The sequence below is a fragment of the Python bivittatus genome, unplaced genomic scaffold, assembly GCF_059951505.1.
Source record: "Python bivittatus isolate LINGU-HERP-01145 unplaced genomic scaffold, Pbiv_v1 ctg000090_np1212, whole genome shotgun sequence".
In the NCBI taxonomy this organism is placed as follows: Eukaryota; Metazoa; Chordata; class Lepidosauria; order Squamata; family Pythonidae; genus Python; species Python bivittatus.
The window spans coordinates 6,558,846-6,584,056 of NW_028277046.1; the positions used below are offsets into that span (position 1 = coordinate 6,558,846).

The window sequence follows — 25,211 nt, forward strand, 5'->3', positions numbered from 1 at the left end:
CCGCCTCTGTGAAGACATAAAGGCGACGGCAATCCCCGGCTGTGCGCGCCGGCGCGCTCGGCGGCAGCGGCCCTGCAAGGACCAGGAGGAGCGACGCTTTACCGGACCACTTCCGGAGTGGAAGCCCAGCTCGGAAGTGACGACAGACGCTACCTCAAGGCGGAAGCGGGTGTGCGCATGCCCGAGAGGACCGGATTTTCGGCGTCTCCCGCGGCGGTGGCGGCCAAGATGGCGGAGGGCGAGGATTACGAGTCGGTCTTGTGCGTGAAGCCGGAGGTCCACGTCTACCGCGTGCCCCCGCGCGCCTCCAACCGTGGCTATCGGTGAGGCTCCCCCGGCGGGTGCGGAGCGTCGCCTCCCCTCAGGGACGGTGCGGGATCGCCCGTCCCATCTTCCCCTGACGGAGCTGATGGGCCCCGCGGCCGCCCCGACGCTCTTCCTGTGAGGAGGAGAGCGGCGAGGGGTCCCCGGGCGTGCGCAGAGGGCCCCCCTGCGAAGGCCCGCGGTGGGAGGGCGCGCCGCGCCGCCCCGCCCCGGGGAAAAAGGCGGGGCTGACGGGCGGGTCGCTCGCCTTTCCTCCCGCCGCTAGCGCCGCGGAGTGGCAGCTGGACCAGCCGGCCTGGAGCGGCCGTTTGCGCGTCACCGCCCGGGGGAGCGCGGCCTACATCAAGCTGGAGGACAAGAACTCGGGTAAGGCGCCGAGCGGAGCCCCGAGCGGGTGCTGCGGCGCTCCCTGGCGGCGCGAAGGGGCGGCGCGCCGGGGCGCGGGCAGAGCCTTCCCGGGAGGCGGACTGGCCCCGACCCGCGTCTCTCCCTCCCCGCAGGGGAACTCTTTGCCCAGGCCTCGGTGGACCAGTTTCCTAGCGGCGCTGTGGAGGGCGTGACGGACTCCAGCCGGTATTTTGTCATCCGGATCGAGGACGGGAACGGTACGCGCACGCTGGCTTGGATCTTGTCCTCTCGGGCAGGGCATCCTGTCTTTCTCGGCCGAAGCTGATTTTAACGTGCCTGCGAAGCCTCTTCCTGTCCTGCCGCGCTCCACCCTTGTCCTTGCTGCCGATGGCGGAGCCTTACCTGCTGTTGCGAGAGCGGAAGAAATAGTTCTTAGCGAACTGACTGGCTGACCTCGTGAACGCTCTTTTTTCTTCCTTACGTGGCCTGCAAGGCTGCGGCAGCCCTTCTTTGGGCCATCTGCCTCCCCCTTCTCCATTTCTCAGGCTGCTTCCCCAGCCCCGGCTCTTCTTGGTTCTCCCAGTTTCAGCTTGGCTCCCCTCTCTCAAAGCTGCTCCCTGTTGACAGCCCGATTCTTCTGTGCTGCACACGATAACCCTCACTTAACTCACTCGTTACGTGGGAGCCTGAGTTGCTACAGCCCGTCCTAGGTAGTGATTCGCTGTGAGAATGGAGGTTGGACTCTTGGCGCCCATCCCCAGTGGGCCTGCTGCTTCTCGCCAGATATAACGGCACGCGGGAAAGACCTTGGGAGACGGGGCCAAGAGACGCCGCCAAGGGAATGGTGAAATAAGAGACAGCATAGCCTGCAACTGGAGAGCGGGCGGGGCAAGAGCCTCAGAAGAGACCCTCCCTAGCTTCTTGGGGCACAAAGGAGAAGGCAGGAGAACTGTACTTTTGGACGTGCAAGATTCTGTCACTGTAGCTTTATGATGAAGTAGAATTAGCCCATCTGGCCCTGTTTCCTGTCTGTCTACCTGGTAAGGCTGACACCAGGTCACCAGCCTGTTTGGACAGGGCCACTTCAGGCACCTCTGCTGCAGTTCAGACCCCTTTTGGAACTGCACATGCGATGCTGTGGTACAACTCGCCTTCCTGAAGTCTTCGTTTCAGGTCTCCCAATGGGGTAGCCAATGGCCAGTGACCTCCGCTACCTTCCTGAGCCTAGTTTTCCTTGCAGGGCGCCGCGCGTTCATCGGAATTGGCTTTGTTGACCGAGGTGATGCTTTTGACTTCAATGTGGCACTGCAAGACCATTTCAAGTGAGCGCTCTCTCTTTGGTGCCAGGACTCTGCTGGAGGCTCTTTCTTCCAGGGAAGGAAATGGGTAGGGGGGCTTACCATGCTCCATCGCAGCTGATTCTTCCGGACTTGCATCTGCCTGTCAAAACCTTACCTGGCATCCAGGAGCAGTGTTGACAACACTTGCAGAACAACATTTGGACAGCATTCCTAAGTGTCGCCAGGGAGGGCGCCCTCCGAATCTGCAGGGGAAGGCCATTCTAAAGGGACAGGGAAACAGCAGAAAATCCTCCAGTTCTCCTCCTTGCCAGCTGCCTTCAGCTGCTCCAGACATATCTGAGAGCCAGACCGGGGAGCAGCTATCTGGGCCAGCAGAGGGAAAATACCCGAGCAGCGGTGGGGGCGGAGGTTCCATCAGTGGCCACTTCTCACACCTTGCTTCCTCCTGCAGAGGGAAAGACGGGACTTGGAAGGCCACCTTTGCTGTGCGGATTTTTTCCAGGAAGAGAACGCACCTGCCCTAAGTAACTTGCCTCCCCTAGGCGGAAGGCTTCCTTGCCGCTTCCGTCTGTGCCTTTTCTCACTCCCTGCCGGAAAACCCCTTTTCTCTCTTTCTCCGCAGATGGGTCAAGCAGCAGGATGAGTTAGCCAAAGAAGCCCAAAACCCAACGCAGGGGCCCAAACTTGACTTGGGCTTCAAGGAAGGGCAGACCATCAAGCTCAGCATTGCGGTGAGGAATGCCTTGGGGGTCGTCCTAGGCTGGAGAAGCAGGACGGGCGCCCTCGGATTGCGCTCCTAAGGCTCAGCAGTGGCCCGCTGTCCGCTTGGCGGGTGTTTTCTCCCAGCTTGTGAGTTGGGGAAAGAAACCAGACTGAAGCCTGATGGGAAAAGAAGCGAGAGCGAACCCCTCCTCCGTGGGCTGAGTTCCATCATCATGTGGAAGGCTTCCGAGTGGTTTTCCATGTGGCACTGAAAGCTTTTTGGTCTCCCTATAGAATGTGAAGAAAAAGGACAGTTCCTCGGGAAGTAGGCCACGACCTGCTGACTCCACGGGCCTCCCCCTCCTCCCTCCCCCTCCAGGAAGCAAGACACCCCTCCTCCACCCACTTGGAGGACAGCTTCCCTCACCTCTTCCTGGAACCTCAGCAGGTGTCATCCAAACAGGTCCGTGTGACCCCTTTGGCTCCTTGGGGCGGGGGGGGGAGGGGTTGGCTTTTGCACTGAACTGGAAAAGGGAGCTCCTGCTTTGGCATCGCTGGAGCTCTTTGGCAGTGGATGGAATCGGCTGGGGTCTGTCAGGCCCACCCCGAGGACCTCAGTGTCTCATTTCTGCCAGTCACTCAGCAGTCCCTGAGCAGACGCATCTGTCATGGGAAGGTCCTTTAAAGGAAACCGGCAGATACTAAGTAATAGCACTCTGAAGTAGCTCCAACGAAAGCCCTTTCTGCGGGGGTCTGGAAATGGAAAGAAGTCCTGAAGAAAAAGCTAAACTCCTTTTCTCCCCATGCTCTGTTTGCCAGCAGATGCTGCCTGGTCTCAGCACTCACAGCCCCCAAGTTCTACAACAGAAGCGTCTGCAGACATTTGGGGAGATTTCACCAAAGCTTCCGGGTGAGGAGATGCCCCTTCTGTCGTGCCTTGGGAGGATAAGCCCTGCCCCCCACCCCATCTTCCCAAGCACAGTCTCTCTTTTGGCTCTGCCGGGCAGTGGCACCGCTGTGTCTGTACAGCGGAGAATCGTCTTGAGGGTTGTGTCCTCTATTTATTTTTTTTTAGGCAATATAGCCTAGCCCTTATCAAAGAAATTGTCAGCCCCAGACCAGACCACGAAATCAGGTCCACAGGAAGGATAACACTACTTTTATTGAGACTGGAAATAAAGTCTGACCAAGCTGTGCCATCTCCCCTTCACGCTTCAGTGAATCAGGGAGGCCTCTGCCTGAGCCGTTCCCAAATATTACTGCCTGGACTTCCAGAGAGTTTCAGCCTCTCTTGCCCAGCCAACAGCTTCTGCCTGTCTCTGTCATCTTCCTTACTCTACAGAAATGCTCTACATCTGCATTTCCCTACCAAGGCAACTTAACGTCGTGTGGTCTTCAACTCCTAGAATTCGCCAGGCCACATGGCCGTTGCTGAGAATTCTGGGAATGCAGGTCCGCACAGTTTAAAGTTGTCCAGGTTGGGAAACGCCGCTCTGAACCACAGTACTGAACTCGAGCGAGGCCTACGCTGGGCTTCTTGAGCCTGTACAATGCACGGTTCACCAATTCTGCTGTAAGGTATTTTAGATAGCGTCATCGAAGCAGGCAAGTCTTTTTCTCAAAAGAAAGAGATGGAGAACGAAGGGCAGATTAAAAGGAAGATTTGCTGATGTCACGTTTAACACAGTAAGGGCATCTCATTCGGCTAGTTTATAGAGCAGACTTGGAGTTTTATCCTCTTTCATCGGGAGAGGTGAGTCAAGGTAGGCGCCGCCTGCCCCTGCCCAAAAGAGGAGCCCCGTTTTCCCCGGGGAAGTCCGCCTCTCACGGCCGCGCCTGTGCTTGTCTCCTCCTAGGTCCGCCTCTCAGCCGCGGCAGAACTCGGGCTGGGTCCAGTTCTGAAGGCCCGGAGACCAAGGGGGGCCTTCTCCTTTCCAGTTGAGGGGCCCGGGGACGGCTCTCGGCCCCCCAAGGGATCCTGCTCCCGGACTCGGAGGAGGGAGCTGCGCCAATCCTCTCCCGCACCCGGCGCTGGACCTTCGGTGGGGTGGGGGCGAGGCGCCGACTGCCAGCGGACGGGGAAAGACTCGTTCCTGCTTCTGAAGCGAAGCTCTTCGCCTGCCCTCCTGCCTTTCCTTCCCTCCTGAGGGGAGCATCGTACTTCGGGGCCCCCCGCAGGCCGCACCCTTTTGCTGACTCCGCCTGGGGAACGACCACGGCCGCCGGGCCTCTGGAGCTCCGGGCCCCGCGCCGGGTTCTGCTGCCGCCTCAAGCAGGCCGCGCGGCCGCCGGGGCCTTGCGGGTTTTCCCCTGGACCGCCGAGCGCTGGTCCTTGTGCTCGGAAGGGGCCGCCTTGCCTCCCCGGGGCCCTTTCAGGGACTCCGGCCGCCCCTCCGCGTGTCTTTTCTTCGCTGGGGCGCCCCCCTCGCCGGCGAGGCGGTTTGGTAGGGCCCGCTCTGCCGGCCGTCTGGAGATAACGCGCTTCCTTCCGAACTCTCGCGGCGGCGGCCCTTTCGCGGTCCTTGTCGGAAATAAACCTGTCTCGCCAGCCTTTTTCGCAGTTCCTTGATGGGCGGGGCGGGGCGGGGCGGGGCAAGAGTGGCCTTGGGCGGCCTCCGTAGCTGGAAGGGGGCGGGCCCGAGAACGCGCTCGCGCACCACGGCCCGCCTCCTTGTTCGGCGCCATAGCAACCGGCGGCGGCTCCAAGGGGGTGCCGGGAGGCGCTCTCAGGCGGGCGGCCTCGCGCCCCTCTGCCGCCGACGCCCTCCCGCTCTGAGGCCGGCCCGCGAGCGCTCCGGAGGCGTCCGAGCCGGGGCGGAAGGCCGCAACTGAGGTTCGGGGAGGGGGCAGCTGTGGAGCTCCCGCGCAGCGTCGCCGGAGAGGCCTCGGTGGGCCCTTCCCGCCGGCCCGAGCCCCTGAGGCGGGGGTGTGGCGCGCCTGGCCGCGCCGCGGGCGGCGGAGGGGCGCTGGCTCCCGTGCCTCGGGGCGGCCCCTCTCGCTCTCCCCCCGGCCTGTCTCCCGTTCTGCGGAGTCCGCTTCCGCGCGCGGGGGGGGGCGGCCGTGCGCCGGTGGGCTCTCGGCCGGCCTCAGGCACTCCCCGCCTCGACTTCCCTCGCAGAAGTTGCAGCGCGGCGCCCCGAGCTCTCCCGGAGGGCAGGCCTCTCCGCCCGCCGAGGCCCGCGGATCCCTTCTTTGCTAAGCCGTCGAGGGAGGGAGGGAGCGGGGGCTGCAGTCGCGGTTGGCTGCCCGTTTTCCCCCTTGCGTGGGATCGAGCCGAAGCGGGGTCTCCCAGAAGGCCTGGCCCGCCGCGGGGGATGCTGGGAGGCGCGGTCGGAGGTTGCCGTTGCCAGGCGGGCGCGCGGGCGTCCGTCGCGGGCCGGGGCTGACCGCCGGCCCGCCTCTCCTGCAGCGCCTGCCCGGGGAGATGTCGTCCTTGCTGTCTCTCCAGGAGGAGAACCGCATCTTGCAGCAGGAGCTGTCCCGCGTGGAGGACTTGCTCGCCCAGAGCCGAGCGGAGCGCGATGAGCTGGCCATCAAGTACAACGCGCTCAGCGAGAGGGTAGGGGGGCGCGGCGTGCGAGGGGAAGGGGCGCCGGCGCTCGGCTGCCCAGCTGATGCTGCCCCAGGAACGAGGGGGCCTCGCCCCGGGGAGCTCGCGGTTTCAACCGGGGCGAGGTAGCTGCTGTTTTGGAAGCGGAGCGCGAAGAGCTGCGGTTCGGGTTGCAGTGATGTTTGTTTCGCTGTTTTTTCTCCCCCTTCACATACGTTTTTTAGGGGTTCAGGCACCTCTTTCTGTGCCTGGAATCCACGTACCTTCCAGGATGGCCTCTCTCCCCTCCCCTCCCCTCCCCTCCGAGGAGGCCCTTGGGATGTGCCTGGTGGGTGGACAGCCTGGGGACCTTGGCGCGAGCCGCCCTTTCTCTTTCCGTCGCAGTGCAAGGGAGCGGGCCTGTCTGGACCTGCCCGGTGCCCAAAACGGATCTGGGCTGGCTCAGGCTTGTCTTCCGGCTGGGAAGCCTGTGAAGGTTAAGTTTTTTCTGGGGTTGAATAAGTGAAGTGTTTAAAAACACAAAACAGCTGCCACAAAAAGGACAGAAAAGAGTCCTTTTTTCAGCTGCTCAGAACCGGCTAGGCTAAGTATGTTTTGGAATTTCAATGAATTTGTGGGCTTGGTTGTGCGTTTTTCTTTGATCAGAAAGCTGTGCTCAGATGGGGTGAGTCTTCTGGATAATTTTCATTTAAGGGAGTACTTGCAAGGGGGGGTTTGATACTACCACTCTTGGAAAAAGTCCATAATTTTACAAAAACAACAGGTGCTGCTCATTTATCATTTTCTTAAATAGCTAACAACAAGCACCTAAATTTTAAGGTGGTTCAGCAATCATTACAGCAGCAACCCAGCGTGCAGTGATCCTCTCCTCCAGTGTGCGGGGGTGTCTGCTACAGAGAGGCAGAGGCACCTGGGGCAAGCTCTTCCTAAGCGACTGCACCTAGGAGTTTGGGTGGGTTAGAGGGATGTAACTGGAGCTTCTGGCTCTGAAGGGCCGTCCTGTCCTTCCTCTGCATAATCTGCCGGTTGCCTTCTTTGTGAAGGGTGGGTTAGTTCGTAGGAGCTCTGCTTGTTTTCTGAGCAGAATTGTGATTTAAGCAAAAGAGGGATGGGGTGGTTCTGCTGAAAGGAAGGAAGCTTGTCAGGAAAAGCAGCTGAGTGCTCCTTCCCCCCTTGTGAGAAGGGATGGAAAATGAGCTCCAGTCCTCCCTTGGGCTGGTTCCTCTCTCAGCCCAACTCACTTCACAGGGTGGCTGCTGTTGTGGGGAAAATTCACGTGTGCCATGTTAACCTGAACAAAATAAGGGTGGGATAGAAGTCCAGAAAGTAATTGAGGTCCTTGTGCTTTCTCTCAGCTGGAGGAAGCGTTGCGTCTGGAGACTGGGGAGCGAGAGATCCTGGAGAATGAGAGCTTGGCCAAGCAGAACATTGAGCTGCGCCGGCGGCTGGAGGAGGACCAGGCATCCTACAAGCGCAAACTCCAGTCCTACCAGGAGGGGCAGCAGCGGCAGGCACAGCTGGTGCAGAAGCTGCAAGCCAAGGTGGGTTGGGCAGCTGCTGAAGGTTCACGGCTGGAAAAGCCTCCTGTGAGCCTGTAGCTGTTTCAGGGTGGTGCTCCAGCTGTCTTGATTGCAAAGAGCTTTCCTGTCTCTTCCTTCTCTTCGGTCCCAAGCTAGGGCACGGCTCTCGATTCCAATTCACCGAGGCCAGCCCCTGGGGTTCAGCTGGGTCACAGGGTGAAGTTTTACTGGTCCGCGAGGCTTTTCTCTCTCTGCTTACGCTGCCAGGAATTTTAACTGTTTTAGGCCCGGGTAGAACTGCTTAGAACTGCCATTATTTTGGAGGAATTCTGGGTCTCCCGCTGTAATTTCTGAGGCTGCTTTAGGAGGAGGGAGAAAGAGGAACCATCTTAAACTAACTTGAAACCAGTATGCCTTTCTGCAGAGGTGCCTCTAAGTTAACACTGGAAGTGTGAGATGAATCAAAGCAAGATGCTTCCGCTCTGCCCAGGAGCGAGCGAGCGAGCTTTTAATGCAAGAGGATCTGCAGCTATCTGGGAAGCCACCAGCACATAGCTGCAAGGTCTCTGCCTGCTGCTCTCTCTGCTGGGCCAATATCCTTTCAGCCTAGCCATCGTTGCGTCTGCTTGGCACGGTTTTCTTTTCCTTCCCTTCTAGGTATTGCAGTATAAGAAAAAGTGTGGAGAACAAGAGCAACAGCTGCTGGAGAAATCCACGGAGCTGGAGCAGCAGCAGCTCGTGGTGAGGAGCGTTTTTCTCTATTCTGGCAGGCCAGCGCAAGCACGCTGGGCCTCTTCGCCTCTCCACTTTGGTTAACCTGCAGTGTTTTCGCAGCTGGTGCCGACTATCTTTGTGCAAAGGTCTCTCTGGATTTCAGGGCTGTCTGTGAACTGTGGGGGCAGCCCTCTGCCTCTCTCCCGGGATGCTTTTTTCACAGACTCCAAGGCTCTGCTGTCGCTACCAGCACGGCCTGTTTTCTCTGCCTTGGAGCCGATTAACCCTGTAGCCCATCGGCACCAAGTTTTCAAGACAGACACGAGTCCTTGAGACATGACACCGTGAATGGAGGGCCCGAGGAGGTCACAGACTGAATCTTGTTTTTTGAGCTTGAACCTCACTGGGTCTTAAAGCTTCCCCAGAAGATCCTGGGAGCTCACGAGTTTCAGCTGTGCAGTGCCCCCCACTGCTGTCCCTGAGCAGAAGGAAAGCGCCTCTGTCCTGTTTGGATCTGTGGCATCAAGGATCTGTTTTCCCCAGGGACTGGTATCTCAGGGTGAGGGGACTTTGGGGTTTTTCCAGACCTAAGAAGCGGTCTGGTAAGGTGTGGGAAAAGAGCTGGAGGCTCAGGATGAGCACGGGCTACTGACCCCCATAGCTTGGGTGAGGGGTTTGCACTGAAAGGGGAAGAGGCTGGGATTAAAGAGACGTTCAGGAACCCTGGCTTCCTCCAGTTTGGAAAAGCCCCAGCTGAGCCCTAACAGGGACGTTGGGACCCTGTTCTTCCTTTTTTCCTCTGCTGCTGCCTTCTAGGGCCACTTGGACGCAGCTGAGTCATATCTATGTCGCGATGAAGATCACAGCAACGACCTGGAAAATGCTTTGATCCGTTTAGAGGAAGAGCAGCAAAGGTAAGAGGGTGAAGAAAAGCTGTGACCACCGCTCAGCTGCTTTATTAGCGTGCCTCCCAGCACGTCAGCTTTGCCTTGGGCTGCCTCGAACACACCCAGGAGTGGGCTGAATCTCTTGGCCTGCTGGGCAAGGGCAATGATGCCCCTGCACCTCTTCTAACCTTTAGGAGTGCCAGTTTGGCCCAGGTCAACGCCATGCTGAGGGAACAGCTGGACCAAGCCAACGTGGCCAACCAGGCCCTTAGCGAGGACATCCGGAAGCTGACCGTGGACTGGAGCAAAGCCCGAGATGAGCTGCAGCAGCGAGAGGCAGAATGGAGGCGAGAGGAAGAGGTTCGGGGCTGGCCGCCTGGGGAGATCAGAAGGGGGGCCTTGCTTTGCGTGGGGTGGGTTCCTTTCTGGTTGAATAGGCTGGGCAAAAGCTTGACCCAGGACGGGGTGTGGGGCAAGGGAACGTACCCGAGGGCTGCCTGGGGTGCCAGGGCCTGAGATTCTTCCCAAGGTCACTGCGGTTCCCTTCTCTTCTCCCTCCTTAGTCCTTCAACACCTATTTCAGCAGTGAGCACAACCGGCTGCTCACCCTCTGGCGACAAGTGGTCAGCCTCAGGAGGCACTTCAGTGAAACGAAGACCATGACGGAAAGGTCAGGGCCAGGACCCCGGCGCAGGGGGCACGTGCGAGTTTTAAAGTGGGATTGGCAAGGCGAGAGTCCTCTGGAATCTCACGTTTTGCCTGGCGACCCGCTTAAGAGAGCTAAAGAGGTACTTCCCCAATTAAGGATGGGTGCAGATAATGTTCTGCGTGCCAGGAAGACCGGTGCCTGTATATCATGATAGAGCTCTGTATGCTAAGGCCCCGTAAGAGCCACTTCCTGGGCTGCTTGAGCCCAGCACGGACCGTACTGCGCTTCTACGCTTGTTTCCGCCAGAGAGTTCTTTTCTGAGGCTGCTCAGCTTTGTTCCCTGCTCCAAAAGCTCTGCTTTTCTTGTGCTTGCCTGGAATCGCAAAGCACCTTAAGCAACAAAGTTGTAGAATTGCAGCCTCGCACTTCCACGCGTGGCCTCCAGGGAATGCTTTTAACTGGGACTCTTCTTGTGTGCTTGTGAGGCAAAGGGTTCTTCCTCCTGCAGGGACCTCTTGGAGCTGAACAGCGAGCTGTCCCGGTCGAGCCGCACAGTGCATGCCACCTGCCTGAACCTGAGCAGCCGCCTTCGCCTGTCGGAGAGCGGGGCCAGCGCAGCCGTGGAGAAGCAGGCCCTCCTGACAGCTCAGCTGGAGGAGCAGCTGAAGGACAAGATCCGTGACGTGATTCAGCTGCAGGTCCGGTGTGACACGGAGAAGGCAGAGCTGAGCAGCAGGTGGGCTCGGTGGGAGAGAGCTTCCTGGCTCAGAGCTTGCTCCAACAACGGCTCCGCTTGAGGGCCGTGGAGGACCAGGCCCTGGGGTTGCAGCTGCCGCCGCGAGACTAACTTGGTGACTTTGCTCTGGCTTCAGGCTCGGCGAAGCTCTTTCGGGTCTGGAGCGCCTCAAAGGGCAGAACCTGGAGAAGGGCAGGACGATTGAAGTGCTGACCCACAAGCTGGAGACCTTGGTGAGAAGCAGAAGCAGGGGGTTGGCACTGGGGGGCGGACGGGCGTCAGGTGCTGTGAGACTGAGAATGTCATTTGGACCGGTGTGGGGAGGTGAGGTGAGGAGAGGGACTACGTGACCCCTGGAACTGAACTGGAAACGTTCAGGCCAGATCTTCCTCTGGGTCCCGTTCCTCCAGCCCACATCCCCGACGTGCTTGACTAGTCCTGCCTTTACGGCTGCAGGAAGCCTCCCGTGCGCAGGAACAGGCTGCGGAGGTGGAAGCTCTGCGGACGGAAGCCGAGAAGCTGCAGCAGGTGCTGCGAGATCTCACCCAGGTACGGCTGGGCAGCCCGAGATGTCTAGGAGGTGGATTGTGCACGCATCTCGCCTCTGCACGGGCATTGAGAGAGCGGGCGGTGATAAGCGAGGCGCTTTTGTGCATTGCAGTGGGTAGTTTGGTTTGGCCCATCTCGTAGGCGGTGATCTTGGACACAGACACCACCGGCCCCCTCCCGGCCCCTGACCAGACAGCTGACGTTTCAGGCAGCGACGGCACCCGCACACGGCACTTGTCCTCTCCCCGGCGCAGCCTCTCTCCCGTGTTTGCAACCTCCACCCTGGCTGCCATACAGTCTGCCCTACGGAAGCGCCAGCTGCAGCTGCAGGTGAGGCTGGGGTGGCGGTCCCTGGCATGCACGAGAACGGGAGCAGCCAAGAAGCCCCGGGGCCAGGGGGAGCATCCTGCTTCCCTCTCCATTGGATGCTTGAGAGGGGAAGCTGACTGTGGTCCTGCATGTTTTGTGCTCTAGATTCTGACTCTTCTGCTTTCCCCAGACCAGGCCCTCTGGCCATCTTAGCTTTCTTTTCTTTTCTTTTTTTGGTGTAATCTCCCAGCCATCCGTGGGGATGAGAAAGTTTTAAAAAGGAATGCCAAAGAAGAAAAGGAATTCTGTCTCTATGGTTTTCCGTGGACCCCTGGGACAGTGTGCTTGGCATAGATGGACTTTCTTTCCTGTATTGGTTCTGCATACTTGATTCTGCTTTCCTTGGCCCTGAGCGTCCATGTGGCCGGGGTGGGGAGACCATTTCCCCTTCGCCTGTCCCAGCATGTAACTCAGTTTGTTTTTGCACCCAGGAACTCCGCGGAAAATACGAGGCCGCTCAGGACCTGGTGTCTTCCCTGAAGAGGCAGCTGGCCGAGAGTGACAACGAGCGACGGTCTCTGGAGCAGATAGTCTTGCAGCTGCGAAACGAGGCGGAGAGTCTGGCTCAGGCCAGGGAGGACGCGGGCCAGGACGCCAGCCGTTTCCGGTCTGCGGCAGAGCTGCTGGGCTGGTAAGAAGAGTCCGGGCTCACTTGTCCCCAAACAATGCTTGAACTTTGCGGGGAGGGAGGAGGCCTTCTCTGCCTTTCTGGGGGGACTGCAGGTTGCCTCAGTTGGGGTTGGCGTTTGTGCTCTGGGACGGAGATCTGCTCGGCCTTTGTGCTCGGCCTTTGTGCTTTGCCAGGTGTGCGGAGGAATATGGATTGGAGGCTCGTGGAAGAAAACAAGGAGTAGATAATCCCACCCCTTTTTCCCCCTGAACTTCCACCTTTTTGTGGTGACACTGTACTGCAAGTTGAGTGTGGGAAGGCTATTCCAGGATTCTTTCTTGGGGGCATTGCCAGAACACTACAGCTTACTCTCAAGCGGTTCTGGATGGAGTCCTTCGCTTGATTCCAAGAGCAAGCAGTTTTGTAGTTTTGGTAGCTAGTAAGTGGATAAAACCTGCGTTGTACCCGCTGAGCTCTTCATTAAAAGCGTGATATTGGCTGCAGAGGCATCAGGAAGAGGCTCTCTCTGGCCAAATCTGGCTGCTGGTGGCCCTTCCTGTTCCTCCTCCGCTTTTGAGAGGCCACCAGGGTGAGCCTTGGGAAGGCCAGAGCTGCCTTGGGCAATGGAACGGGTGCTACATGCTGTTCCCTGCTGTGGGTGCCCACAAGGCGGTGGCTTTCTCCCCTGTCAGTGAGAAGCTGTCCTGGGAGAAGAGCCTCCGGGATGCGCAGCAGGAACTGGAAGAGGTGCGTCAAGAGAAGGAGAAACTGCAGCTCACCGGCAGCGACCTCCGGCACCGGCTCGATGCCCTGGAGGAGGAAAAAGAGGACCTCCTGAAGGATCAGGAGCGTGCCTGGAAGGAAGTTGAACAGAGGTGGGTGGGTGCTGGGTTGGGAGGCCCCCACGTGAAGGCGGAGGAGAGAGGCCTCGTTCGGGTCTGGCTAAGCAAACGGCAGGACACTGGTCAGGGAGACCGTGGAGGAGGCTCGACTCTCAGGGTTCCAAACCTTGTGAGAACAAGTCCCTGGTTCGGGGGAGGAGGTCTGCTGACGGCGGGGGCTCCGGCCTGGTCTCCGTTGGGCTTGTCCTGGCTGTTGCCGTTTCAGGGACAGGGCCTGTTGAGTTTGGCCGTGCCCCCCGTAGTCTCTGAAAAGCCCTCGTGATCCTCCTTTCTTTGCCCTGCTGACAGCCATGAACAGCTGGAGCAGCTGGAGGCTGGCAAGTCCAGTCTGAAGAACGAGCTGGTGCTGATGAAGGAAGCCCTCAGTAAAGTAACACTGGAGAAGGAGGTGCTGGAAGACGAGAAGGCCAAAGGAGCCGAAGCGCTTGCCAAGGCAAGGCGCCCCGCTGGAGGTCTCAAGGCCCGGGAGGGATCAGCAGCAGCCACCAGAGGTTTCTGAGGGGGGAGGCCGTCCTTTTCCAGCAGCCCTGAGGGGCCCACATTGACTGGAGCAAGGGGACCGTTTGTGAGCAGCACTGGCCTTGGCACCAGAACCCATCTTAGCTCCTGAAGCTGGTAGAGGCCCACCGTGCTCTCTTTGGAAAGGCCCCTGTCGCTGCTTGGCTCTCACAGGCTGCCTTCACCACCGTGGCCCTCTTCCTCCCGTCTAGAACGAGGTGAGCCGGGCCGAGCTGGAAGTGGCTCTGAACCGTCTGAAGGCTGAGGAGGCTTCAACGCGTGACTCCCTTGCCAAAATGAGTGCCCTCAATGAAGGGCTGGCACAAGACAAAATGGAGCTGAGCCAGATTCTTATCCAGGTAAGGGTTTGGAGGGGTGACTGCGGGCCGGGTGATTGCCCTGTGCCCAGCACGGTTGCTGAGGCACCCCTAATGCTCCTCTGCGTGTCTTGCGGCCCCGCCTCCGTTTTTCTGGAGAGCCATAGAGTACTCGCAGTGCGGAAGCCGGAGGTCAGGCACTGCAGTGTTTGCTGGCCTTCCGTGGATGCCTCTCGGTGCAAAGTGTGTCCCGTGTTCTGCAGTGGCTGCTCCTTGCTCCACGACAGTGGCCTTAAAGGGAGAGGTGGGGACGTTAGGAGATGGCTGCATCCCAGCTGGCATCTTTCTCTGGAATACGCCAAAGGGAGGGGGAGAGGAGCAGCACCCGCTGTCCCTCACCGTGGCCTTGGGTGTCTCCTTTGGGCAGCTGGAGGAGGAGAAGGCTTCTCTCCTGTGCAAGAAGCAGGAGGCAGAACTGGAGAAGGCCAGCATCCGGGATGATCTGGTCCGTCTGGCACAGGAGAAGCTGGAGCTCGACTCGGAGCGCCGAGGGCTGGGCCACTCCCTGCAGGTGGTGGAGCAGAGCCAGGAGGCTCTGGAGCAGGAGCTGCTGGCCCTGCAGAAGGAGAAAGGCCAGCTCCAGGAGCAGCTGGGGCAGGTAAAGAGCAGCTTAAGCGGGGACCCTGGGCAGAGAGGGTTCAGGGCCAGGCGCCTTCTGTTCAGAGCAGGATCCTGTTCTGCTCAGTGCTTCCTTAGCAAAGGTTGGGTTGCTCTATGGGCAGGACATCGGTTCTTCTGTGAGCCTTGCCAAGCTTCTGCTGCTTGGAACTGAAGTGTAAAGTCCTCGAGGTTCTCTGAGCTTGGTGGTTTTCTTGCAGACGTTTCTCTTCAGTGCTAGGAAGGAGTGGGGTTTGCTCTCTGTTTATATACGGTAGCTTGCCCTGTCCGCGTTGGAGAGGGTGTTGTTTCTTCCTTGGTAGCTCCTAGATTAGGCTGTTGTTTACTGCTTGATTGTGTGTCTGAGTTGGTAGTTCCTTGATTAGGGTATTGTTCACTGCTTGATTGCGTGTCTGGTGTTAATCCCTCTTTATCTGGGTGCTGATGGCTGGTGAGGAGGAGTTCTGGTCTTTTTGTTTCCTTTTTATTGCTTTTTCTGAATAGCATGTAGATGTTGTTTATCTCTGTGTGCCTGTTGATGGCTGCCTTGTCTGAATACCAACCTTCCAGGAATTCCCTCACGTTTTTGGATTTAGCTTGGTCTAAGATGCTGACGGTTTCCCAGTTGAAACTGGTTGAGTCTGTCCACGTGTTGTGAGATTAAGATGTTTCTGTCCTGTCTTCTGACTGCTCGTCGGTGTTCACGGATGCGCTCTGCTAGCCCTCTGCTTGTCTGTCCTACGTAGCGGCTGTTACAGTCCATACACTGTATGTTGTGGATGGCTCCTGTTTTTTCTTCTTGGGCTACCGGGTCTTGTCCCGGGCTACTAGGAATTGAAATTGAGTTGAGTCCAGCAAGCCCTCCGTGCGGGGTCTGAGCTGCTTTAAGGGAACCTTTTACCGGACTCGAGTGAAGGAGGCAAGGGTGGCTCTGCGCTCAACAGCATTCGCAACACCCGTGCCTCCTTCAGACCTGGGCGTTCAGTTCCCTGATTCTGGTTCCCCATGGTCTGCCCTGTGGCAAAGGCTGCTTGTCTCGAGGATGGGACGTCTCATCCTCTGGCTCCGAATGGCAGAGCCTCGGCAACTGCCATACTGCCTTTCTCACCCCCTTCTCAGCTGTCCCGCCAAAGGAACACAGCCAGCGAGGAGCTGGGCCAGGCCCGCCAGGAGCTGGAGCGCCAGCAGGAGTCCGTGCTCCGGGTGGCCCGGGAGAAGGAGGCGCTGATGAAGGAGAAAGCCAGCTTGCTGGTGCAGGTCGCAGCCTTAGAGCGGGAGAACCGTGGTCTGGCGGAGGAGCTTGCTGGCCTCAGGTGGGTGGCTGCTGGAGCCTGGAGGAACGATTGCCAAGCGGTAACCAAGGTGCACTGGTGTTTGCAAACACATTATGGCATGGCAGCTCCTGCGTTTGGGCCACAGAAGGAAGAGCAACAGAGGCTTGGTGCAGGTCTTGCTCTCCTTCCTCAAGGACTGTTGCCAGAATCAGATCTTGCAGGAGAGTCATGCATCGCTGGATGGCTTTTCCGTCCTGGGGAAGCAGCGCCGAGGCTCAGCGGGTATCCTTGTTGTCAGTATCTGGTGGCGAACAGGCCAACAAGTGGAGCGGGGTGCGGGCAGGGCGGGAAGAAGCTTAGCGCTCCAACCGCAGCTGGAAGGCCTGACTGAAAAGGGGGCGAGATGTAGCCTAGCGCCCCAGCCTAATTTGGGCGGTCCTTGTGCTGGCCAGGTCTGGAAAGGACTCTTTGGAGACCACGCTGTTTGAGACCCAGCGTCGTCTGGCTCACCTGGACTCCCAGAAGGGGCAGCTGGAAGCTGGCAGCCAGAGCATGCTTCTGGCCAAAGAAGCTTTGCAAGGTACCGGGGCGGGGGGGGGGGCGCTTTCCCTTTCTGAGCTCGTGATTCTCCTCTAACCCTAACCCTTTTAATGGGTGTGGACCCAGTCAGGGAACCCCTTGTCTTCCTCCTGCCCAGGGAAGGTTTGCCCCCCAAATGCAGAGAGGAGACACACACACACACACACACACACACACAGGATCTCCCCTTTGCCTTTGCACAGAGTCATGGCCCTTGACCCTTGGGCAGAGGAAAGGTGGGGCATGAGTTCTTTGCAGCCCCCCACCTCCACCTCTTTATCCTACACCCCCAGTGGAGCTTGCCAACCTCCGTAAGCAGATGGCGACGGAGGTGAGCCGTCTGGAGAGGGACAAGGAGCTTGTGGCCCAGAACCATGCCCTGGCGGAGCAGGAGGCCCAGGCTGCCCGGAGGAGCGTGCAAGCTGCCCAGGAGGAGGTTGAGCGTCTCCAGCGGGAGAAAGTAGGATGGAATTTGAGGCCTCGTGCTGGGGGTGGGAGGCTGCGTGGGGGCCCCTTCAGGAAGCCTCCCCTTTTTGCTTCTCCCCAGCAACTGCCTTTGGGGCAGGGGAAGTCTGACCTGGAGCTTGCGGCAGTAACTCCTCTCCCCACCGTCTTGCAGCAACGAGTTCCGTAATTTGTTCCCGTGCTTTTTTGAAAATGCCCCTCTGAATCTGCAGCCTCCTGGTTTTCTCTGGCCTTTCCCCACGGGGAGATACTGTTGAAGCTGCAGCGAGGGGAGAAACCAGAGCTCCCCGGCCAGTCTCGGGATGTGTTTGTTGTCCCTGAGCGGTGGAGGGGGGACCTCCTGGCCACCCCCTCCAAGATCCCCGTCAGTCTCTTGTCCGGGCAGGAAGCGCTGCGGCAGGAGCTGGAGGCCGAGCGGGAACAGTTGCTGCACCGGCTGGCGCAGGAGCGGGAGGAACTGCTGGCCCACCACGAGGCTGAGAAGGAGGAGCTGAGCGCTGAGGTTACGGCTCTGCACCGGGAGCGGGATGAGGGCCTCCTCCTGGCCGAAAATGAGAAGCAACAGGTGGGAAGAGGACCCGCGTGGGGGCGCACACGCTTCCTGCTGAAATGCGATGACAGGCTCTGGAAGGGGCAGGGGAGAAATGAGAATAACGTCATCCTGTGCTCTGGAATTGTCGCTGCTGCCGCCGAAGAAGTCAAGGAGGAGATAAGAGAGGGTTTCTCTCAGCGGAGACTAGAAGCATGCTTTGCTCGGCCCCCACGGAGCAGAGGCAAAACTCCTGGGTTGTGTAAAAAAAAAATTCCAGTTGGGTTACAGGGGCAGGAATCTGGCCGCTTGGGAGCATCGCAGGAAGCCGCCAGCTGGCCGCCTGGTGGGAGGTTCCTCTACCGCCAGAGGTGCTGGATAGGGGGTGGTGGTGAGACCTCCTCCACCGCACCAGCTCTTTGGCTGGCCAGAGAGGCTCACTGGGTGACCCGGTCCTGCTCCTTGTCCAGGCGCTGTCTGTGAAAGACTTGGAGAAGGCCGTCCTCCTGGAGAAGCTCCTGGCCACCCAGCAGAGCTTGGCCGGTGTCACCGTGGAGCTGGAAAGGCAGAAGCGCGAGAGGCATGGCCGCCAGGAGCAGGAGCGGGTAGGAGGACCTGCGGGCTCTGGAGGGAAATCCAGGGCCGGGCCAGGCCGGGCCGTTCCCTGCAAACGGGACGCGCTTCTGCGCCTGCACAGGTTCCTCCGAGGCCGCCCTGGGCCGCTGGGGGGGCTTAATGAGGAGCGGACTGCCCAGTACGTAAACCGCCCAGCTTAACAGGAGGTGGAGTTTAGCCGCAGCGGGGGCACCGTGGCCTCTTCCTTTCTGCCTGCCGGTGGGTCTTCGTGGGTGGGGCATTTCTGGGCGGGCATGGAGTGGTTAAAGGACTCGCCTCTTCTTACCCAGAGCACTGTCAGTGCTTTGAATTCGGAGCTACGAAATCTGCGTTCGCAGTCGGAAGATGCCATCGCGGGGCACAAGCGAGAGGCGAAGGCCCTGCAGGAGCAGGCCAGGGAACTGGCAAAACAGCGCGAGTCTGCCCTCTGCGAGGTGAGGGGCCGCAGGGGCAGAAGCGAGGAAGGCGCCTGGGTGCTGCGGAGGGAAGGGCTGCGTTCTTAGATACTCAGCTGTGGCCCTTTGGCGGAAGCCCCGCAGATCTCATGTCCTGCGGCTGCAAAAATAAAAAGGGAATTCGACTGTCCAGGTGGAGGAGCTAAAGACGCGGCTGCGGCTGCTGGAGGACGCCCGGGAACTAATTCGCCGGGAGCTGGGGGAGGCCCACCGCAAGGTGCGTGAGGCCCAGGAGGCCCACGATCTCCAACGCAAGGAGGCGGTGGACCTGCGCCGTGGCCTGAGCGACGAGGGGAAGGAGAAGGAGGCTTTGCAGAGGTCCAATACAGAGCTGCGCGTTGCCCTGAAGCGGGCTGAGAGCGAGCGCATCAGGTGGGTCTGAGCTGCTCCTGCTAGCCCTTTCTGAAGGAAGAGGCGCTGTGGCTGACGGGGCTTCTGGCCAGAAGGAGGCCAAGCGGAGGGGGGCTGTTGAGGGGGTTGGAGTCTTAGAGGCCTGTCCTCTAAGAGAAATGCTGCTTTCGCCACGAAGATGCAGACTGGATCCGGGAGCATCTCCAGCAAGCGATTCCTGCTGGATCATCAGCAGAGGGGAAGCTGGCGAACCTGTAGACGGGGCCTCAGCTGTAGGCTCCCTTGACTGCTGCTCTGTTCTCTTTTCCCCTTACGCCAGCCTTCCCCTTCCCCTAGCAGATCAGTGACAGAGCGGCTTCGTGGCGTTTGGGCCCGGCCAGGGCCTAGAGGCTTCTTCCCATGCCTCCAGAGCCTCCAGCAGTTTTCAGGCTTCCTGGCCTGGTCGGGAGCGACTGCTGAGCTTTGCCCCTTTGGAATGGGATGGGCTCGTGGATTCCCGAAGATGGTTCCCCCTTTTTTTGTCTCTCCAGTTTGAAGCGCGCGACTGAGGAGAAGGACCAGAAGATTTCAATCTTGGAAGAGGCCCAAGCAGCTGCCAGCAAGGAGGCCGCAGATGTGCGCAGCGGCCTCCAAGAGGTGGAGCAGTCACGGCTGGAGGCCCGTAGGGAGTTGCAGGAGCTGCGGAGACAGGTGCGGGGTGTGAACAGGAGAGACCTGGCCGGGCGGGCTGAGCAAGGGTTGGCGGTGGCTGACAGGAGCCCTGCTTCTGTCCAGCTGGTGGCTGCAACTCTGACATGCTACACCCCTCTCCTCCTTGTCATTCCCAGTGGGTGGGTGGTTTCTTCCTTCTCCCCGTTCTTTCTTTCTTTCTTCTCTGTCTTTTCGCCTTCCTGTCTATCGGGGCGGGGGCCATGGTAGGCTTTGGACCAGGCCATGAGCTGGGCGAGCCCACTCTGCCTCCTGGTGGAACACCTTTGGAGCACTCGCTCTCCTGCCTTTCCCAAGCCTTTTGCTTCGTTTTCTGTTCTCAGGTCAAGATGCTCGATAGCGAAAACAGCAAGAAGAGCAAGGAGGTGGCGGAGCTCCAGGCCCGGGTTGCGCTCGATGAACAGCGGGAGGAGGAGAGCCGGCGGGAATCCTTTGGACTCAAGCAGAAGATCGTGGAGAGCGAGGCCAGCCGGGAGTCGGCCCGGAAGGAGGTGAGGCAGGCTCGGAGTTGGGTTCCTGCTGGGGCTCTTCCTTGTGCCTAGCACTGCCAAGAAATAACAACTGTGGCTCTAACAGCCTGTTGTTCTCGTGCATTTAAAGTGTCCCCGTCTGCATTTGGCCGGGAAGGCAGGGGTTTGGGCCCCGTGGCCTCCCTGTCCCCTCGATGCCGAGAGGCCTCGGAGCGTCTCCTGCGGCATGTCTCTCCTTTCAGCTCCACAACCTGCACCGGAAGCTCACAGACCTGGAGCACGAGTCCCGCCTGAGGGAAAAGGGGCTGCTGGGGAGCCTGGAGGAAGCCCGAGTCAAGGAGAAGAAGCTGCTGGACAATGCCCGCAACCTGGAGATCAAACTGGAGAAGGCCCAGGCGGAGGGGGCCGAGCTGGGCCTGCGGCTGAGTGCGGCCGAGGGGCGTGCTCAAGGCCTGGGAGCGGAGCTGGCCCGCGTCGAGGGGCTGAAGCGAGAGGCGGAGCACAAGCTGGGCAGCCTCCACTCGGCCCTCCGGCGTACCCTGGGTGTCGGCCACAGGGGCCGCGCTCGCGGTGGCTCCCCGAAGAGGCTCTTCCCCCCGCCTAAAGGTAGATCTCTCGGAAGTCTCCTCAAGGGCTCCATTGGGCTCTGACGCTGGGCAGGCGACAGCTGCCTTCTCTTGCCCTCTGTAGGCACCTCTGCCAGCGAGGGGCCCAACGGCAGCTCCACCTCGTTGGCTGGTGGCCCGATCCCCCTCCCCCTGTCGCCGGAGCACCCCCCGTCTCCCAGCCGGGGCGAGCAGCTGGTGGCAGACGTCGACCCGGAGGTGGTTCGGAACGTGCTGCGAGACTTCCTGGAAGAGCTGAGGGAGGCGCAGCAAGACCGGGTATGAGGAGGGGAGCCAGGATGAGTTGTGCTTTGGCCAGCTGCAGCAGCCGATGCCTCCCCCCTGAATCTTGGCTGCGTTTTCCTCCTCTCTTTTGGGATCCAGGATGAAGCTCGTTCCCAGCTAGGTGCCCTGAACTGTCAGCTGGCTGAGATGGAGTCCCAGCGCGATCTGGCCAGCAGCCGTGTGCAGCAGCTGCAGAAGCAGGTGGCGGAGTGCGAGGAAGGTAGCTCCCTGCTTCCCGTGAAATAAGCGGCTGTGCCCCTAAGCGCAGAGCCTGGGTTGAATGCTTGCTTTCGTGCTCTGCTTTTCACGGACATGCCTTTCTCTCTGGATGCTTCTGGATACTTCCAGAAAGAGAGGGAGAATAAGCAGAGCACCTTCTCCTGAATAAACACAGGTCAATTTCCGTAAAACGAGCTGTTAAGAAAGCCCAGTGGTCTTTCAGTCTTGCCTACACGATCTGGCACCTGCTGCCCGTCGGTGCTCAGCCAAGGGGACATCCTGTCATCTTTCAGCGTGCGCCCTTGAGAAATGGGGGCTCAGCCCGCTGTTCCCATAAGCTGCCTGCCTCAGAGAAGGAGAAGGCGGCACTGGAGGTCCCACTCCTGAGCACATGCAGTACTCTTTCTGCAGAGAGGCGCAGCGTGGATGGGAAACTGACGGGGGCTCAGACAGCCCTGATGCTTCAGGAGGAGACCCTGCGCTGGAGCGAGCGGGAGCGCAAGGCCCAGGCAGAGAAGCTGGCCACGCTGGAGCATGACCTGCAGGCGGCTGAAAGCGAGCGGAGGGCCGCGCAGGTGGGTGCGCAGGGGAGCCTCGGAGTGGGCGTGTTTGCCCTGCTCCCCACCTTGGAAAAGGGTGGAGGTGGAAAGAACCGCTGCCCCCGCCTAGCCTTCTCTGTGCCGAGTCCCAGGAGGGCTTCCCCGTCCCGGCTCTGTCTCCTGAACTCCCGGCTCCCTCCCTCCAGGACGCAAGAACCAGCCTGCCACGACAGAGCCAGCTGTGCTCCTCCAGAGCTTGGCTTTCTCCAGGCTGGTCGTCTTCAGACCGGCTCAGCCCACCCCTGCTGGTTCACTGGAGGCTCGGGGAGCCAGAGGCAGCTGGGATTGCCCCTTTTGCCCTCTCGCCTATTCCAGGAGAAGCTCAGTAAGATGAAAGCCAACGAGGCCAAGCTGGAGACGGACAAACGGCGCCTGAGAGACGCCTTGGGTGCTTCAGAGAGCCGCAGCACCAAGCTAGAGCTCCTACGACGGTCGCTGGAAGGGGAATTGCAGCGGGCCAAGGTGGTGCTGAGCGACCGGGAGGCTGAGCTCCAGCTTCTGCAGGAGCGCATCAACCTTCTGCAGAGGCAGGTGAGCTCGCCGTGTGACCACGGGCCTGAGGACTATCAGGCCCCCCCGCCCCCCCACCCCCTTGACAGCAAAGCACAGAGTGGAGGCTTTTCTCCCCCTCTGCCAACCTGACCAGTGCCTGCCCCCAGGTGACCGAGAGCGAGATGAAAGCCGGTGCGCTGCAGCACTCCCTGGACCGACTCAACCTCTCGCTGGCAAAGGCTGCGGATTCTGAGAGCTGCCTGAAGGAGAAGGTGCAGGGGCTGACGGCCACCCTGTCCGAGAGCCAGAGCAGCGCTGCCTCGGCCCAGGAGAAGGTGCTGCAGCTGCAGAAGGCCCTGGCGGCCGGGGCGCACGAGCAGAGAGTCTTGCAGGTGGGTGCGTCCTGAGGGGAGGGCCAGGGCGCACCGGGAGCGCCTTCCGCCGCCAAAGCCACCCATCGGTCTACTGGGAGGACCCATGTTCACCTTCCTGCCATTTCAGGAGCGACTGGATGCAGCCCGCCAGGCCCTCTCGGAAGCGAAGAAGCAGAACGGGATGCTTTCGGAGCGCCTCCAAGCCCTGAAGGGGCGGCAGGCTGAGCTGGAGCTCCAGAAGGAGGAGCTAGAGGGGCTGGGCAGGCAGCAGGAAGAAGTGAGTGGCTCGAGCCTGCAGAGATCCCCACGGTTTGCTCACTGCGCACACTGAAACAGGTAGAAGGTTGCCCCCGGTTGTTGGTGGCAGAAGGAGCAGGCCTGTGAGGCAAGAGCTGAAATATTTGGGTGGGGCAAAGAGTGTTGTCTGGCATTGCTGAAGAGGTGGCGCTGCTCCTGAGACCAGCTGGCAGGGGCGAGTCTGGAGTCTGTTGCTGGAAACTCATTCTCACGTGCCCTCTTCCCCCTGCGCGCAGCTTCTGCACCAACGCCAGGAGGGGGAGGCGGCTGCCCTGCGGAACCTCCAGAAGGCGCAGGAGGACCGGCGCCTGCTCCAGGAGCGCCTCGGCAGTCTGCAGAGGGCACTGGCCCAGCTGGAGAGTGAGAAACGGGAAGCTGAGCACCTGTCCCTGCGCCTGGAGAAGGAGAAGGGCGCCCTGCGGAGGACCCTCGACAAGGTCAGCGGCTACGTGGGAAGTGCGCGCGAGAGGCCTCATGGAGGCTTGGAGAGGAACAAGAATGAGTTCTTAAATCACTGCTTGGGTTTTCCAGAGGAGAGGGAATGAATTGGGCACGTGGCCCACGGCTTGGAGTTATTCTTGCAGGGTGCTCTTCTCCAAATTCTCTTTCGCTGCTTGTGGGACTAGAGGGTCGCGGGGCCCCTTCTGCAGCAACTGAGAAGATTTGGTGGGCTTGATAGGTGGAGCGTGAGAAGCTAAAGACCCACGAGGACTCAGTGCGACTGTCTGTGGAAAAGGGGCGCCTGGATCGTTCCCTCACCGGTGCGGAGCAGGAGCTGATGGAAGCCCAACAGCAGATCCATCGGCTTGAGGTAACCCCTCGGAAGGCACGGCGGCAGCGGGCCCTGGCAGGAGGCAGCCCAGGGAAGTAACCTCTGCCGTTGCCAAACGGATCCTGGCTCTGCGTGCCTCCTATCTCCAGCACGGGGGGGGGGGTGTTCTTTGAGCCTCCCCCAGCAAACGGAAGGAAAGGGCCCTCGGCTGCCTGGCCCGTTGGAGGAGGACCTTGAGCTGCAATCCCGCGGGCTTGCCAGAGGCCAGGCCTGGCCCATGGTTGCCAGCCCAGTGGAAGGGACAGGACCCGACAGCGAAAGCAGGCGCTGTTGGACTGCTGCGCTGCTGCGTGTCCCAAGAGCCTGTGGGAAAGGGCTGGTCCCGCGTCTCTGCGAGGGAGCCAGGCGGGCTTTAGTGCTGATGGCCTCTTGCCTGGCTCAGGCGCAGGTGGCAGAGCTGGAGCAGGCCCAGGGAAAGAAGCCTCTTTGCGAAGCTGTGTCTGCCCCACAGCGGCAGGAGGGCCAGCGGGCGGTTGAGCGCCTGAGCGGTTCCCGCTGTCATCGAGCCAAAGGGCTGGAGGAACAGGTGAGCTCCCTTGCCCTCCGGCCGAGTTGCCGTTCCGCTCCTTGTCCCCGCAGCCTGGATGGTACAGTGAAGGGGCCTTTCCCCCACAGATCTCGACTCTGAAGGAGCAGTTGCAGCATGGCGTCCAGAAGGGGCAGCCCCCTTTCCCTGCTTCCTCTCTCTTTTCCGGACACTAGCCATTGTGGCCGCCCCACTGACGTGCGGAGTGAGCGAGCCCCTGGGTCCCTAAAGGGTGCCCTGGCAAGAGGGGGCTGCCGACCTCCAGCACCTTGGGGTCTAGACTCGAGCGCAACAAGGTATTGCGAACTGTTACCTTATTCTTTTCAAGAAGGTAACCATGGTTGGAGCAGCCTCCTTACATCTTGGATCCAAGCTGGATCAGAAGGAAAATTCACCCCTGTAAAGGGGACGGAAGAGAAGCACTGGGGGGAAATGTGTGGCAGTCCTAGTGCCAGAGGACCGTCTCGTCTGCCAGAAAGGGGGTGGCTGAGCCGGTGCTGGGCGAGTCTCTGGCTTGAGAGGGGGAGGTGGGCCCCACTGGTTTGGCATCCCAGGATGGGCCAAAGGGCGTTGGTGGCTGTTGCCTGCTGGGACCAAGTTTTTTTTTATCTAGCTGTAGAGGCCAATCAGGTATGTACTTTTCTCTGCTGGGGTTCTTTATGGAGCAGTCAGTCAAGGAAAGTAAGAAGTCATTTTTGTATCAGTGGAACTGTTGTTACTGATTTTGCTCCTGGTGCTTGTTACGCAGAAGGGGAATAGTTTGTAATAAAAGACTTGATTGGTAGCCCCTTGGTCCCCCTCCCCCCTTTCTATTTGGAAGGGCCATGAAAATGCAGGGAGGAGGGGTCCTATGGTGCCACCATCTTCTCTCAGAAAAATTCTCTCTCATGAAACCAGTTGTAA

General features: G+C 59.9%; 2 protein-coding genes across 5 annotated transcripts; both read left to right on the forward strand.

Moving 5' to 3' along the window:
* The first annotated feature begins 8 nt into the window (after positions 1 to 8).
* NECAP2 (NECAP endocytosis associated 2) lies at positions 9 to 5,225 on the forward strand. 2 transcript variants are annotated; one of them, XM_088136990.1, is made up of 8 exons: positions 9 to 323; positions 590 to 690; positions 825 to 929; positions 1,913 to 1,994; positions 2,596 to 2,704; positions 2,970 to 3,138; positions 3,495 to 3,585; positions 4,532 to 5,225. In XM_088136990.1, exons 1-8 carry the CDS (start codon positions 178 to 180, stop codon positions 4,575 to 4,577), a joined length of 849 nt encoding a protein of 282 aa, XP_087993116.1. In that variant the 5' UTR covers positions 9 to 177; the 3' UTR covers positions 4,578 to 5,225. The 2 variants fall into 2 exon arrangements, with proteins under 2 accessions (XP_087993116.1, XP_087993117.1); XM_088136991.1 differs by having other exon boundaries at positions 3,498 to 3,585.
* Positions 5,226 to 5,342: 117 nt separating this feature from the next.
* On the forward strand, positions 5,343 to 25,211 carry CROCC (ciliary rootlet coiled-coil, rootletin). Of its 3 annotated transcripts, XM_088136970.1 has the most exons (36): positions 5,343 to 5,508; positions 6,085 to 6,234; positions 7,581 to 7,766; positions 8,403 to 8,486; positions 9,276 to 9,373; positions 9,541 to 9,706; positions 9,910 to 10,016; positions 10,504 to 10,731; positions 10,868 to 10,964; positions 11,188 to 11,280; positions 11,422 to 11,610; positions 12,081 to 12,280; positions 12,952 to 13,134; positions 13,450 to 13,594; positions 13,872 to 14,018; positions 14,404 to 14,634; positions 15,753 to 15,946; positions 16,360 to 16,487; positions 16,780 to 16,946; positions 17,337 to 17,516; positions 17,951 to 18,085; positions 18,386 to 18,529; positions 18,684 to 18,922; positions 19,432 to 19,591; positions 19,933 to 20,100; positions 20,322 to 20,685; positions 20,770 to 20,963; positions 21,069 to 21,189; positions 21,600 to 21,763; positions 22,103 to 22,318; positions 22,447 to 22,671; positions 22,781 to 22,930; positions 23,187 to 23,387; positions 23,630 to 23,761; positions 24,165 to 24,308; positions 24,398 to 25,211. In XM_088136970.1, the coding sequence occupies exons 2-36, from the start codon at positions 6,100 to 6,102 to the stop codon at positions 24,482 to 24,484; spliced, it is 5,802 nt and encodes a 1,933-aa protein (XP_087993096.1). In that variant the 5' UTR covers positions 5,343 to 5,508; positions 6,085 to 6,099; the 3' UTR covers positions 24,485 to 25,211. The 3 variants fall into 3 exon arrangements, with proteins under 3 accessions (XP_087993096.1, XP_087993097.1, XP_087993098.1); XM_088136971.1 differs by lacking the exon at positions 5,343 to 5,508 and having other exon boundaries at positions 5,517 to 6,234; XM_088136972.1 differs by lacking the exons at positions 5,343 to 5,508; positions 6,085 to 6,234 and adding an exon at positions 6,254 to 6,889.

Coding starts and splice junctions, on each gene's coding strand:
- CROCC (XM_088136970.1), top strand. CDS start 6,100: ATGTCGTCCTTGCTGTCTCTCCAGGAGGAGAACCGCATCTTGCAGCAG. Junction 15,947..16,359: donor GAGGAGCTTGCTGGCCTCAG/GTGGGTGGCTGC, acceptor TGTGCTGGCCAG/GTCTGGAAAGGACTCTTTGG. Junction 16,488..16,779: donor GGCCAAAGAAGCTTTGCAAG/GTACCGGGGCGG, acceptor CTACACCCCCAG/TGGAGCTTGCCAACCTCCGT.
- NECAP2 (XM_088136990.1), top strand. CDS start 178: ATGCCCGAGAGGACCGGATTTTCGGCGTCTCCCGCGGCGGTGGCGGCC. Junction 930..1,912: donor CCGGATCGAGGACGGGAACG/GTACGCGCACGC, acceptor TTTTCCTTGCAG/GGCGCCGCGCGTTCATCGGA. Junction 2,705..2,969: donor CCATCAAGCTCAGCATTGCG/GTGAGGAATGCC, acceptor GTCTCCCTATAG/AATGTGAAGAAAAAGGACAG.